Source organism: Melospiza melodia, chromosome 1 (genome assembly GCF_035770615.1).
Source record: "Melospiza melodia melodia isolate bMelMel2 chromosome 1, bMelMel2.pri, whole genome shotgun sequence".
Lineage (NCBI taxonomy): Eukaryota > Metazoa > Chordata > Aves > Passeriformes > Passerellidae > Melospiza > Melospiza melodia.
The window spans coordinates 104,755,812-104,768,268 of record NC_086194.1 but is presented as its reverse complement, the minus strand read 5'-3'; the positions used below and the strand labels follow the sequence as shown (position 1 = coordinate 104,768,268).

At 39.1% G+C, this 12,457-nt stretch overlaps 1 protein-coding gene across 7 annotated transcripts in view; it reads left to right on the top strand.

The window, feature by feature from the left end:
- COBL (cordon-bleu WH2 repeat protein) overlaps window positions 1-12,457 on the top strand; it is a 155,010-nt gene that overhangs the window by 126,877 nt on the left and 15,676 nt on the right. For all 7 annotated transcript variants that reach the window (XM_063163413.1, XM_063163387.1, XM_063163404.1 and 4 more), the window contains one exon: window positions 1,900-2,212. In XM_063163413.1, the coding sequence (XP_063019483.1) occupies window positions 1,900-2,212 (313 nt within the window). The remainder of the gene's footprint in view (window positions 1-1,899; window positions 2,213-12,457) is intronic.

Sequence of the window (12,457 nt, the reverse complement as noted above, 5' to 3'; positions counted from 1 at the left end):
CTCTTCAACATCCCCTCTATAAATTGATTTCTTTGTTATCCTACTTTGTCCTGGTTTTAACATATTGTAACTTTTACTAATGTTTATTACTGAGATTTTTTTTGTTTATCTAAAAGCCAAGAAGCCATATACACATACCTGTTTGTTCACAGTGAGTTTTTGTGGGGTTTTATTATTTGATGTTCAATGTCAAAGTATTAATATTTATCCTTCATGCTGGTGTTTTGCTAACTCTAGTTCTATGGCTAGCATACTCAAATCCATTCAGTGGCACATACTTTGTTCTTGTAATTACCATTTTAAAATGGAACAATCTCTGAGACTATATCCAGAATCTAGAACTAATGTTACAGAAAATAATGTCGAAGAAATCAAATAACATTGCTTCCAAAGTTGCAATATAGTTTTTGGATCATCTTCCATCATTAATATCAATTCTTGACAGCACTTAAAAGTTTAATCATGATTTGTAACCCTCTGAATTTTATTGCTTCTACTGTTGGAAATCAATTTCAGTACTTAATGGCATCTTGTAACCTCAGTCAAGGAGAATGCTGGCTTGATTTTTATTCTGGTTTTACTTAAAGCTTCACTGCTAAGCTATAGCCTGACAAAATTAATTCTGTGGCGTTCTTTGACAAAGTTGTTTTCAGTTGTCTGACTTGAAAAAAATACTTTTGTGTATACAGCAGAATTCAGAAGTATTTCTTTCTGTTGATCATTTTTGTTGAGCTATACCTTCATATGTTCTCCAAAAAGTTGTTAATTCCAAGCCTAAAATACAGTGAAGTGTATGTTTAATCTTAGTCACACTTGCAGACCTGGGACTTCTCATGTAATTAACATCCACCACAAGTGTCTGGAAGATCAGACCATAAACTGTTGTTTAATCTTCCTGTTGCTTACTGAGGTTCAAGAAGAGAATGGAGCACACTTATAATTCCAAATTAAACATTTAGATTAGTCTTTATTGATTCCTTTTGATCAGGAGAAGTGTGTTTGGGCTTGATTCTGTTTCGTCACTCAGTAATTTCAGTCACTGAAATTATTGACCTGGTTGGGAGCTCTCCTTTAGTGGCATAATTGCAGGATGAAATTGAGTGCATTTCTTAATTGAAATTAGAATTGTGTTTTTACCAAAAAATACAAAAAGGGGTAGCTCATAGAAACCAAACTGAAACAGGGTACAAGAAACAATACTGTGTCAAATCGCCTCTCAAAATTTGCAGCTTTTAATAGAATTAAACATGCAAAGGGCATATCCCTTGATCTCCTTTATAAATAACTAAGCATTGGAAAAGTTTATATTTTAAGTATAGTACTGTCTACTTTTCCGTACACTTATTAGGAGATTTTGTATGCTTTGAAAAATAGAAAAATTGAAGGGTGATAAAATCAGTGACACCCACTGGGCCAGCAGTAGGTCTAGTTTACCAATTAAGTGTCCTGACTGGGAAATGCTGCCCATTTTTACCTGTACACAGACTTCTTATTGGAAATGTTATCCGTTTGGTATAGAATAGAAGAAAAATAATGAGATTATGTTGCCATAAGGAGTAACAGGAGAGATTTCTTGAACCGTGTTCTTTAAACTTCAGTCTAATTCCTCAAGAAACTGTCCCTGGAAAATTATTTCTTCAGAGAATTAAGGAAACTGATTTGCTTTGGAACTTATAAGTCCCGAACCCCATAGGACCAGCTTAACAAACCACATCTCTAAAAGCAAAGGACATAATTTTTGTCACTTTTCAAATCATCTTTATCTTATGTACAAATACTGAGCACCCTCCCTCACATTTCTAATGCATTTCGTGTGGGTTTTTCCGATTACAAAGGGACCGCTCTCTGATTTATGTACTGATGACTTCCAGCTAACTTTCCTTGCTGTATTTCATTTAGAGAGCCTGCTGTCTACACATGATAATGTTTACGTAGTGGATGACACGGTTCTGGAGCTATCGGAGGTGGAAGAAACGGCGTCAGAAAGCAGCTGCTTTGCATCAGAGGACACCACGGAGGACTCGGGCGTCGTGAGCTCCCCGTCTGACATTGTGTCCCTGGAGTCACAGAGTGACAGTATGAGGCTGAGGGACATGAGGCTGGTCAATGGCTGCACGGAGCCAGCTGAGGCAGATGCAGCGTGTGGCACAGGGACGGGCCCCGTGCAGGACGCTTACTGCGACAGCGTGGGACCTGACCGTGCTCCAACGAGGTAAACATTTGCTTGCCACCAGGGCTTGTCATCCTGCTAGGGACTCATTTAGGAAAACCAACTTATACTTTCTTCTGCTCTTTCATAAACCAGTACCAATGCCAAGTGACTCCTCCCAGTGAAAAGCTCACTGCCAAATCCCCTCGAGCGACATACTTGTAGCAACAGGCAAAGGTCACTTTTTTGTTTGAACTTGCAGTTACATTTCTGGCAAAAGACCGCTGCCCTCCAAAGTTGATTTCTTCAAGGAATATGAAATAATTCTGTTGCGGTTTGATTTATTTTTACTTCTGATAGCACCTGAAGTTTTTAAAAAATGTTACCATAGATTGATCCGGAAAAGTGACATGCAGGTCATATAATGGAAAATTCAAGCCACTGAAAGCCAGGTGGAAAAGGACTGTATGCAGTGAACTTTGGAGATTGGTTTGGAAATGTTTGCATACATATATATATATATATATATATATATATATATGTACATATATACACAGACACACACACACATATATATATTTATATATATATATATAGACATATATATATATGTCTATATATATATATATGTATATATATATATATATGTATATATATCTGTTCACCTAATGCTAACCTCCACTGGTGTTATACTTTGGGGTGGGGGTCTTTACAACATGTTTCCTTTTCTTTTCGTTTTTTTTTGTTTTTTTACCATAAACAAACATTTTTCCGCAGTTTTTGCAAGAAAATACGAGAACCTGGAGTTTAACTAGAAACTGCCTTCAAGCACAAATGACTCTGACACTGTTTGTTTGCCAAAACTCACATAGTCGGTGGCAGAGCTGCAAAGGGAACCTGAAATTTATAGGACTTTGCAAATACAAGCTGGCCAAATAGGAAGCTGTGTCTCCAGCAAGGAGGGTGGCCTGGTAATACTGACAGGGATCCGCTCTGTGTGATGCTGCAGAGTCATGGGACAGGGGCCAGAAATTCCTCTGAATTCTCAGTTGACACAAAGTCTGTGCTTTCTGGTCTCTCTCCATTCAGCTGCTAATCTGTACCCTCTTCATGAAAGCATGTATCATGACCTAGTTATTTCCATCCACACATTTCTGAGTGAGAACTTCATCTTGGATCATACAGTGGGTGATAACTTAGTCATAAATTAGACCAAAGTCAGTATTTAACCTACTGGAATGATCTTGGGGTTTTTCTTTATCCATCAGTATCAATGGGGACAAGGTAAAGCCTCACTTAGATGCTTGCTCCAGAATACATTATCCTTGTGATTTTTCCTTTTGCAGTGTCTTAGGTCCTGATGTAGTTTCTATTGGAAGGATTAGATAGGCTGGTATAGTAACTGCAATTAACATTCCAGACCTGATCCAAAAAAGCAACCCATTAATTTCAGTAGACTTAGATTGGTCCTTTTGAGGTAAATAGGCTATCCCAACTTTCTTCAAAATGCAGGATCTAAAGTGGTTTGAAAAACACACATGCATGTTCAGTGGCAGAGGAGGAAGTTAGCATTTTGTTGACCAAAGACATCAAAGCAAAACCCTGTAATAACAATACTAATCAGCTACAATTTGGGGGGAACTTTTCTTGTTTTTTTAATCAAATGAAGGATTAACCACAGGTCATTGTGACACACTCCCTCTTGAAAGTCAGTATTCCCTCCATCTTTCACCCCAGCCAAAGATACTTATTCTGTCCATGACATTTAGATTTGCCCTTGCCCCACAAGCCCACATAATTTTTACTATTTAGAGGAGTGCACAGAGAAGGTATCCATCAGGACTTGGGTGCAGGGGTGTTGCTGAGCCAAAGGAGTGGAAGCTGGCAGTGTGGTGTGATGCACTGCCCATTGCAGTCAGGAAGGTGCTGAGAGGCCAGTGCTGCGGTGTCCTGTCTGCAGGGCCCCAGTTCAAGAGAGAGACTGGAAAACTGGAGAGTGTCCATGGGAGAGCCACTGAGGGAGCTGGGGCACTGGAGCACACAAGGTGTGAGGGGAATGGCTGCTCACAGTGGGAAAGCAATGTTGGTAAGGAGGGACCTGGTTGCAGTCTTTCCCTAACAGAAGGAAAACTATCAGGGTTCTCAGGCTTGCAGCGTGAAAGGACAAGAAGCAACTGTCACCAGCTTCTCTAAAGGAAATAAAAATTAAATATGAGGGAATGCCTCAAAATGGGAATGGTTAAGTAGTGGAAGAGGTTCCCCAGAGAAGTTGAGGAATCTCCATGTCCGGAGATTCTCAGATGTCAGCCTGGTGAAGCCTTGGGCAGCATGTTCTGGCTTTGGAGTTAACCCTGCTTGGAGCAAGAGATTGGGCTAGGCTTCCAACTTTCTTTTTTTTTGATTTTATAATGCTAAATATTCTGTATTTATCTAATATGTCTGTAACTTGAAAACAGAGTTTTGGGGCTGAAATAGGTTGTTGTTTGCGGCATGCAGTTGTTTTTCATAAATATTATTTATTTTTTTGGTTCTGAGACAGCAAAATTGCTCCAGATCAGCTTAGCAATATAGCAAAAATTTAAGATTTGTGATGTGTTTTAGTCTTATGTCAGCAACCACTTTGACACGACTGTGAAGCTGAGAGTTGTATCCTTTAAAATATTATGCTTGGAATATGCCAGTAATATTTGAAGGTAAATCCAATTCCACTCATAACCTATCTTTGTAAACAAAGCAGCTTTGAAAATTGTGCTCCTCTAAATCCTTTTGAGTTCAAGCTGCTAGGTTTTTAAAAACCACTTCCTAAGTGTAGAGGAAAGGGAAAAAGGTATTTTTTAAAACTATTTGCATGAAATTCTTGTTTTAATCAGACATAAATCTATTCTTAGTACAATTTTAAGTACAGACAAATTTGGAGAACATCAATTTCTGTTTTCACTGGCAGAACAACTGCTACCCCACTAGTAAAATGTGTTGAGAACTCAGAAATTCTACATAGCTCTTTGATGAATGGGCTACTTTCAGGACCAAACCAGCCTCAGGAATCCCCAGACAAGTCAAAATGCACTTTGTGTGAGCAACAGATACCAAGCTATACAGAGTTTTAAGTGCATTTCATAAGCTGCAAAATATAAAGGAAAATTTTACACAGAGTTTACCCATTCCTTTCTATCTTCTACTTTGTACCCTGGTGATCTAAACTTAATTCTAAAAGGAAGATAAGAATGAAGAAATTAGAACAATGTGTTGCTACTATAATGTAGTAGGGGTTAGCAGCAGTAAGACTGAGTTCTCCTTGAGTCTGAGCTCTACTGGAGCCAGAAATTTTATTTAGTGACTAATTTGGCTAAAGCTTGGGAAAAAAAGGTTAATACGAACAATGGAAACATTTGGTTGCCATTTTAAATTGTAAACCTGACCAAAAATTGGGCTTTTCAGCCAGTGAAATAAATTCCTAAGAATTAATAGTGCTATGTGCTAAAATAGTTTTGTACACTGGTAGATTGTGAAAAGTACCCTTAAAGTGGAAGCAAAGAATATTTGGAGTCTGAAGGGCCATAAAAAAGGTCCAGGTAGTATTTTGCCCATCCATTGTGAAGAAGTGCAATGAAGAGCAGAATCAAGTCCGCAGTTCTCATATAGGTTTGCTCCAAAGAGTTAGCCTGTGCTCCAGGAGATCAAGAATATTTTGCTATGTGGCTTCCTCCAATTAGTTGTATGTTTTACTTTAAATTAATTTTTCTTAGGGTTTCTGGAGTTGTTTACTGGATGTTCTAGGTGGTCTCTGTGTGGCTGTAATGTCTGATAGCATTAGAACATCACAGCAGGGTTTTCATCTGCTGCTGAAGGTGAGGAAACTAGTGAGCATTTAAGGGTACAGTCTCTGACATGGGATATGATTGTCTGCACATGGCTGGGTAAGATTGTGGCCAGGTCAGAAATTACACCAACCACAGGCTTTGCACAAACAAATACAACAGCACAGCAGAGCTCTAATCTACTTCAGTTCCCAGAGCACAGAAGCAGAAATTTCTCAAAGAAGGTACATGGATTCCAGGGTTTCCAAGTTGGGGTCTTTCCTCTATAGTTTTCATTTTCTGTTCATGGTAGCAACTTGAAAATGCACTCCTTTTTGTTTGGTTAGGTTTGGGGATTCTTGTTCAAGCAATCGTAATCCAAATATACATACTAATTAGCAATTAGAATATCAAAACAAATGTCAAAACACTCTAGTCCTACTCTTAGCTCTGCCTCTAACCTGTTAAACCATCTTGGTCTCTCTGCCTGTGAGATCCCCTTCTGACACCGACTGCTTTTTTACAGCAAAAACCATAACACAGCTATCATATCTCATGATACATTTGTACAGTGCCTGGTGGAGCAGAATCCAGACCTCAGCTGGAGGTGCCAAGGGCTAAACCCATATAAATAATTGACTACATGCAACGTTTGCCTGTGAATGTTTTAATATTAACTGCTGAGTCTGAACATTGTACTACATAGTTCTCTTTATTCATATCCTTTCTTACGGTTGATGTCTTTGTGTTATGTATCTGTTCACCAAATTTTAATATATAGTGTTAAATGAGTAACAAGAAAACCACAGAGAAGCTGAAATGTTGCTTATGTAGCAGTAAGTACATCTCATGATCTCACAGTGTTGCAACCCTGTCCTCCCATACCCCCTCTTTTCCCATCCCATGTGTGGTGTCATCACGCAAGCTCCTAGGGGCAGGGATCAGACAATTTTACACGCCTATAAAGCATATACACACCTACTGTCTGGAGCTTTATAAATAATTACACGTTGAAAATTATGTTAAAATAATATTATTAGGAATGCTAGTTCATGTGCTCAAAGTTAGGTAACTTCAATATTGAGGCTCTGTGTGTAATCTTAGATTCTCCCCTTTTAACGTCAATTCCCCCCCCTTTTGTGCAGTATGATAACGTCTCTGGTTACAGGGATGGGACTCAATTTTATTTTCTTTCTAAGTTTCAGCACTCAGTTAAAAAGACAGATATGCCACTGTTCACTCAGTTCAAATTCTCTTCTGGAATTAATTAATTACTACTTAATTTCCTTTGGCTCTCTTTATGTTACTCATTGCCCTGGTATTCACATGCTATGCAGGCTTTAATTCATTTCTCTGCACAGTGCTCATGTGATATGAGGAGGTGGCATTTTCCTGTTTTAGGGAAGGAGAGCTGATGGGCAGAGAGTCAAGGCAGAGTAGTGAACACACAGACCATGCCAGGACCACTGCTTCTTTCAGAGGGCTGAGTATTAAATAGAATTTCATGTATCAGAATGCAGCTCTCCTCTTCCTGCAAACTCTGTTCTTGAAATAAATTTAACCATTTTGATTAAAATAAGATAGTAGTATGATTATGAGCATGAATTGTCATGTGGATATAAATTGTCATGTGGACTGTCACCTCACAGAGGTATGTAGTTTCTCAACTTTAAAAGCAACTGAAATCAGTGTTTTAAGGGGGATCACTCCTAAGAGTGGTTCTGCTGTCCTGTCTCAGAGAAGGAAAAGCATTTAAAAATACCAGACATGTTTTTTATCCTGAAAATATTTTAAATGTATTGAAATGTCCAATAAAAGTATGTTAAAATGTGAAGGGAACTTTGTAGTTATACAGATATAAATAAATACAGGCTTGTGTGTGGCAAAAAGACAAAATACCTTCTAAAAGTCTGAAAGGGATTTTCCCCTCCCTTGAGTGTCTGCTTCAGTAGCCATGAGAGAGGAATATTTTTTCACGTACAGCTAGTAGAGGACATGGGGTGGGGGTGGGGGAACGGGAACCCTCCAGAAATCAGTTCGTGCTGTGGGTCTGGACAGAGATAATCCCATTTCCTCCCTTTCTCTTGGAAGAATGTGTTACCTTTGGCTCTGGTCAGGGTAGCTGAAGCTGCTGGGAGGACAGTCCTCTTAGTTACCAACCTGAGAAGTGCTTGCTGTTTGCTACTAAACTGTTTGGGGTTTGATGAGTTAGTTTAAAACAAAATCTTGAAACGATAGGGGTGGGTGAACCTGTTCTGCTTAATTTCCAGCCCATTCACATTCAAATGTTGCAGGGTTTTGTGTTCTGCTTGGGAAGGACAGGACAGAAGGAGAAGTCAGTAGCTGGAGAGAATTCAGCATGGAAGCTGGTCAGAAGAAATAAAAATAGTGAGTGGCAGAAGGCAGGAAGGGAAGAGGAAAAACTGCAGTGAAAAATAGCAGTGTATGTATGTATTATATATACCTCTGTGCGCAAACACATTCTGTATAATTACTTGTAACTGTCTCTGAGAAACAGGAGAAAGTTTAGTTCTGTTTTTTCTCAGTAGGATAGGTTTTATTTTAACTGGGTAGGTCTGTTTTACTCTTTTAAAAATAGTTTCAGTGAGTAGGAAAGTAGAGAAAGGGTTAAAGTGACAGGGAGAACCTCAGGGAAGAAAAATTATTTAATTAAGACCCAGATGTCTGACAGATTTGCAAGCCTCTGCTTCTTACATAGTTTTCCTTCCTTATCTCTGGCTTTCCCTTTCCCCTTGTTCCAGAAAACTCTTAAAATTTGGAAACTTTTGTGCACTTTTTTGCTGGCAGATCTTCATGGAAGAAAGATATGATGGATATTATGGTTAAGTAATAGATACTCACAGTCATTCTAGGGCAAGAATACTGATTAGCCTTGCTGTTAAACTCATCCCCTGGAAAAATACTGTATGCTTTGGAGCTGCAGAATATTTTAAATATTAGAGAGCAGCTTGGGTTGCTAAAGGCCTGGTGTTGGCTTACAGGAGAGGAAGGCTCTGGTCCTTTTCTGTCTCTATTTTCCTGTGTAAATCAAGATAAGTTATTTGGCTGTACCATCTTTTAACTTGCAATGTTACATTACACAGGTGATGTGACTCTATTAGGATCTAAATCATGCTAGCCCCCTTTCCTGACTATTTCTGGCAATTCTGTGTGCCTACGGGCTTTCCTGTGGAGAAGCTGTTGCCTGAGGAGGGGGAGTGGGGGCGCATCCACATTACAGCAACTCCAAGCTGCTGCTTATGCAGAGGACCTGGAGCTGACATATGTCGGGTACTCTGGAAGCTTAAATCACCCTGGCATGTACCAAACTGGAGATTGCTAGCATTAGAACACAAAATGATACTATGCAAAAGCATATTCATTTGCTTTCTGTTTAGATTCTTGACCAGTAACTGTGGAGGAAAATTGTAAAAGGACCATAAACCCAGTTGCCTTTGAAAAATTGCTTCATTTTCCTCCTCACCTCTGTTTTAAAGTTCTTATTGTTAATTGGATGGCAGCACATCTGAAGACACTACTGGACCTCTGTATTACAGGATTAAAAAATAGTTAAATTCAATCTCTGATGACTTTTATTCAGCACAGATATAAATGCAGTGTAAAGACCTTTGTTTGATGAAGTCCCACAGAACTAGAAACAGAACACAAACTAAAAATGGAAAGGAAGTTATACCTGTTCCTTGTGCTCAAAACTATGTGCAGCTTTTTTTTTTTTTTTATTGCCTAAGAATGTAAAAAAGAAAATTATCTGGTATTCAACAGAATATGACCATGTGCTTTTTCCCTTTCCTAGTTGCCTGCCAATTTCAGAAATCTTGCATCAAACACAAGTGATGACTTTGCTATCTAACCAGTCCTGAATTGTTCAATCTACAACTTTTAAATTTTAACAGGCTTTGGTTAAAAAATCATTCTCAAGTTCACAGGAGGCAGTAGAAACGGAAAATATCAGTGCTCAGGTCATGGCTAGAGTCAGGTTAGGTGACTACAGTGTCCAGCACTTACTCCATCTGCTCTCCTGCTGCAGTTATATTACTTCCTTGAATAGAAATGGAAAAAAGTTACCTAGCCTAAGAAATAGAAAGAATGGAGAAATGGTCTCTAAGATTGTGGAAACAATTGATTTATCCAGAAAACAGTTACCTCCACTTTTGAAAAGTACTTTGCCCATCACTCAATCACACAAAAATTAATATATAAAAACCCTGAGTTTACTTAATGTCATCTTTCTGGCCGGATTGAATACCAAGTTGTTTTCTAAAAGCTTCAGCCATACTTCCTACAGCTTGAAATCCTTCAGTCTCTTCTTTGACATCCACCTTTATATATACACAAGGTAGAAGCATTTCTCTTTGCAGCATTTGTGTAAGAGGTGACTATCATGGGATTCATTTTAAAGAGGACAAATTTGGAAAAATAAAGATGGATTAATGTAATTATCCAGTACCAGACTGGGATGGCTGTCCCTGGGAGGGGAGCCTGAATGTTCCAAAGCCCAGTCTTTGGAACTGGAGGAACCATGTCAGTTTTCCATGTAGGTCAGTCCCTCTTACCTGCCCAAGGCTCATGTGAGAAGCTGAATGCTCTCAGTGTACCTCACTGTTGTCACTACATCCCTGCATGTCCTACTGCCCAGTGTGCCTGTATGGATTTGACTTACTTGCAATGGCTCTGTCCTCCCACCCCACCTAGAAACAGGTTCATGGGAACCATGTTCTCAATTCTCTCAGTACAGGAAATACTGTACAAAATGAGTGAGATTGCAAATCACATTCAGTTAACCTGAGACATGTCTGCTACTAGGTTTCTTCTTACCTGCTGCCATTCAGGTAGGACACAAATTTCCCTGTCTTCCACATTAAGTCTAAGAGCCCCAGACTCATGTCTGGAATAGCCTACAGCATTTAAAATGGCACCAAGTATCTGCATTTGGGTACTTGAATGTCTTCCTCCCTCCCATCTCTGCAGTTTACATAGGTCTGTGTTGTCCTTAAGCAGGTATGGTGGGAGGTGTGGTCTCTACTCTGGTGCCATACATGAGGCTCACCAGACCTCCCAAGAATGATGACTGATCTGACTTGGGTCAGATTTATCATTTAGGGACCCAGGTAAACCTGCTTTGACTATAAGAAAATGGCAGCTTTTCTCATTGCAAATCCCTTGTCTTACCACAAGTCTGGGTTTATTTTTTGCAGCATTTCCAGCTAGTTTTACCAGAGAAAGTTCTCTCTTAGAATGTTAACCTTCTCGTAAATGTATGTCTCTCATGGCACTAATTTGGTAGAATGCTGCTGTAAGTTTCATTTTGTCTCCAACTGCGCAAATGACTGCCAAGGAGTAATTAGGCGCTGTAGCCTGAGCTCAGTGGAACATTAAATGCTGTAGTTTAGTAGTCACTTTGCTTCGTTCTGTGCTCTTGCACAAATCTCTGCTAATCTGCATAAGTAATATGTGCGCAGGCTTCCAGGAACCGTGCACATTTGCCATTTCGAGCTTGGGCTAAATGCTCACCAGTGCTGTATTTTTAGCACCTCATATTTTAACCAGGAAGGCAGTGTAAAGGTTATCAAGTTCTTCCCTAAGTCAAAAAAAAAAAAAAAAATACCACTTGTAATGTTTATCCAGAATGTAAAACATGGTATCGAAATAAGTAATATTTTTCTTGGCTTCTGGCCAGAACAGCTGTCAACAAAAGAAAAGTGTAGAAGGGAAGAAGGCTATGGAAAAAAAAATATTTGAGGCCCTTTTGTTTTCCTTTTCCTGTGAGAAAGAGTCTTTTTAGGCACTTTTGTAAGTCATGTGAGCTACTGGAAACTACCAGACCTTCACCTCACAAAACACATAGCCCATTCTAAATTCCCAGTGGTAAGAATTTGCAGAAAAGCCCTTGTGATTAATCTGTACCTTCTGGCTTGCTTTGTAGGTGAGTTTGGAGATGCATTGAACAGTAGCTCTTTTTTAGAGATTTAGAAATGCAAAAGAAAATATCTGCTTTTTCTGAAGCTCCCTGTGTAGCAGCAAATAAGAATCCTTTCATTTTCAATGCATTGTTCTCTTTCCTTCAGAAAAATGCTGTGAATTGGATAATATTATCCCAGTTGTCTAAGTAAAGAGATTGAAGCAGAGATTGAGAGGCAAATTATGTGTAGTCACTGCACAAGTGCTCAGAGGATAATGAAAGAGACCACTGCTGACTGTTGTGCCCAGCAAGAGAAGATCATTTTGCTAGGAAAATTGAAAGATTCCCACTGATAGACATGAGAAAAGAACTGGTTGGTGCAGTGCAATGGACCTATGCTCCATGTTTGAAGCCCAGGAATGCTTGTTCCCATCCCAAATATGGTTTTTTAGACAAATTTCCCATAAAATTCTCAAGCTTATTTTTTCCTGTAGAAATCCCAGCACAGACAACCTTAGTAATACAGATTTTGGCTGCATTGTAAAGGAGTCAGGCAATAGACAGGGAAATATAATCAGGTAGCAAAAGAGT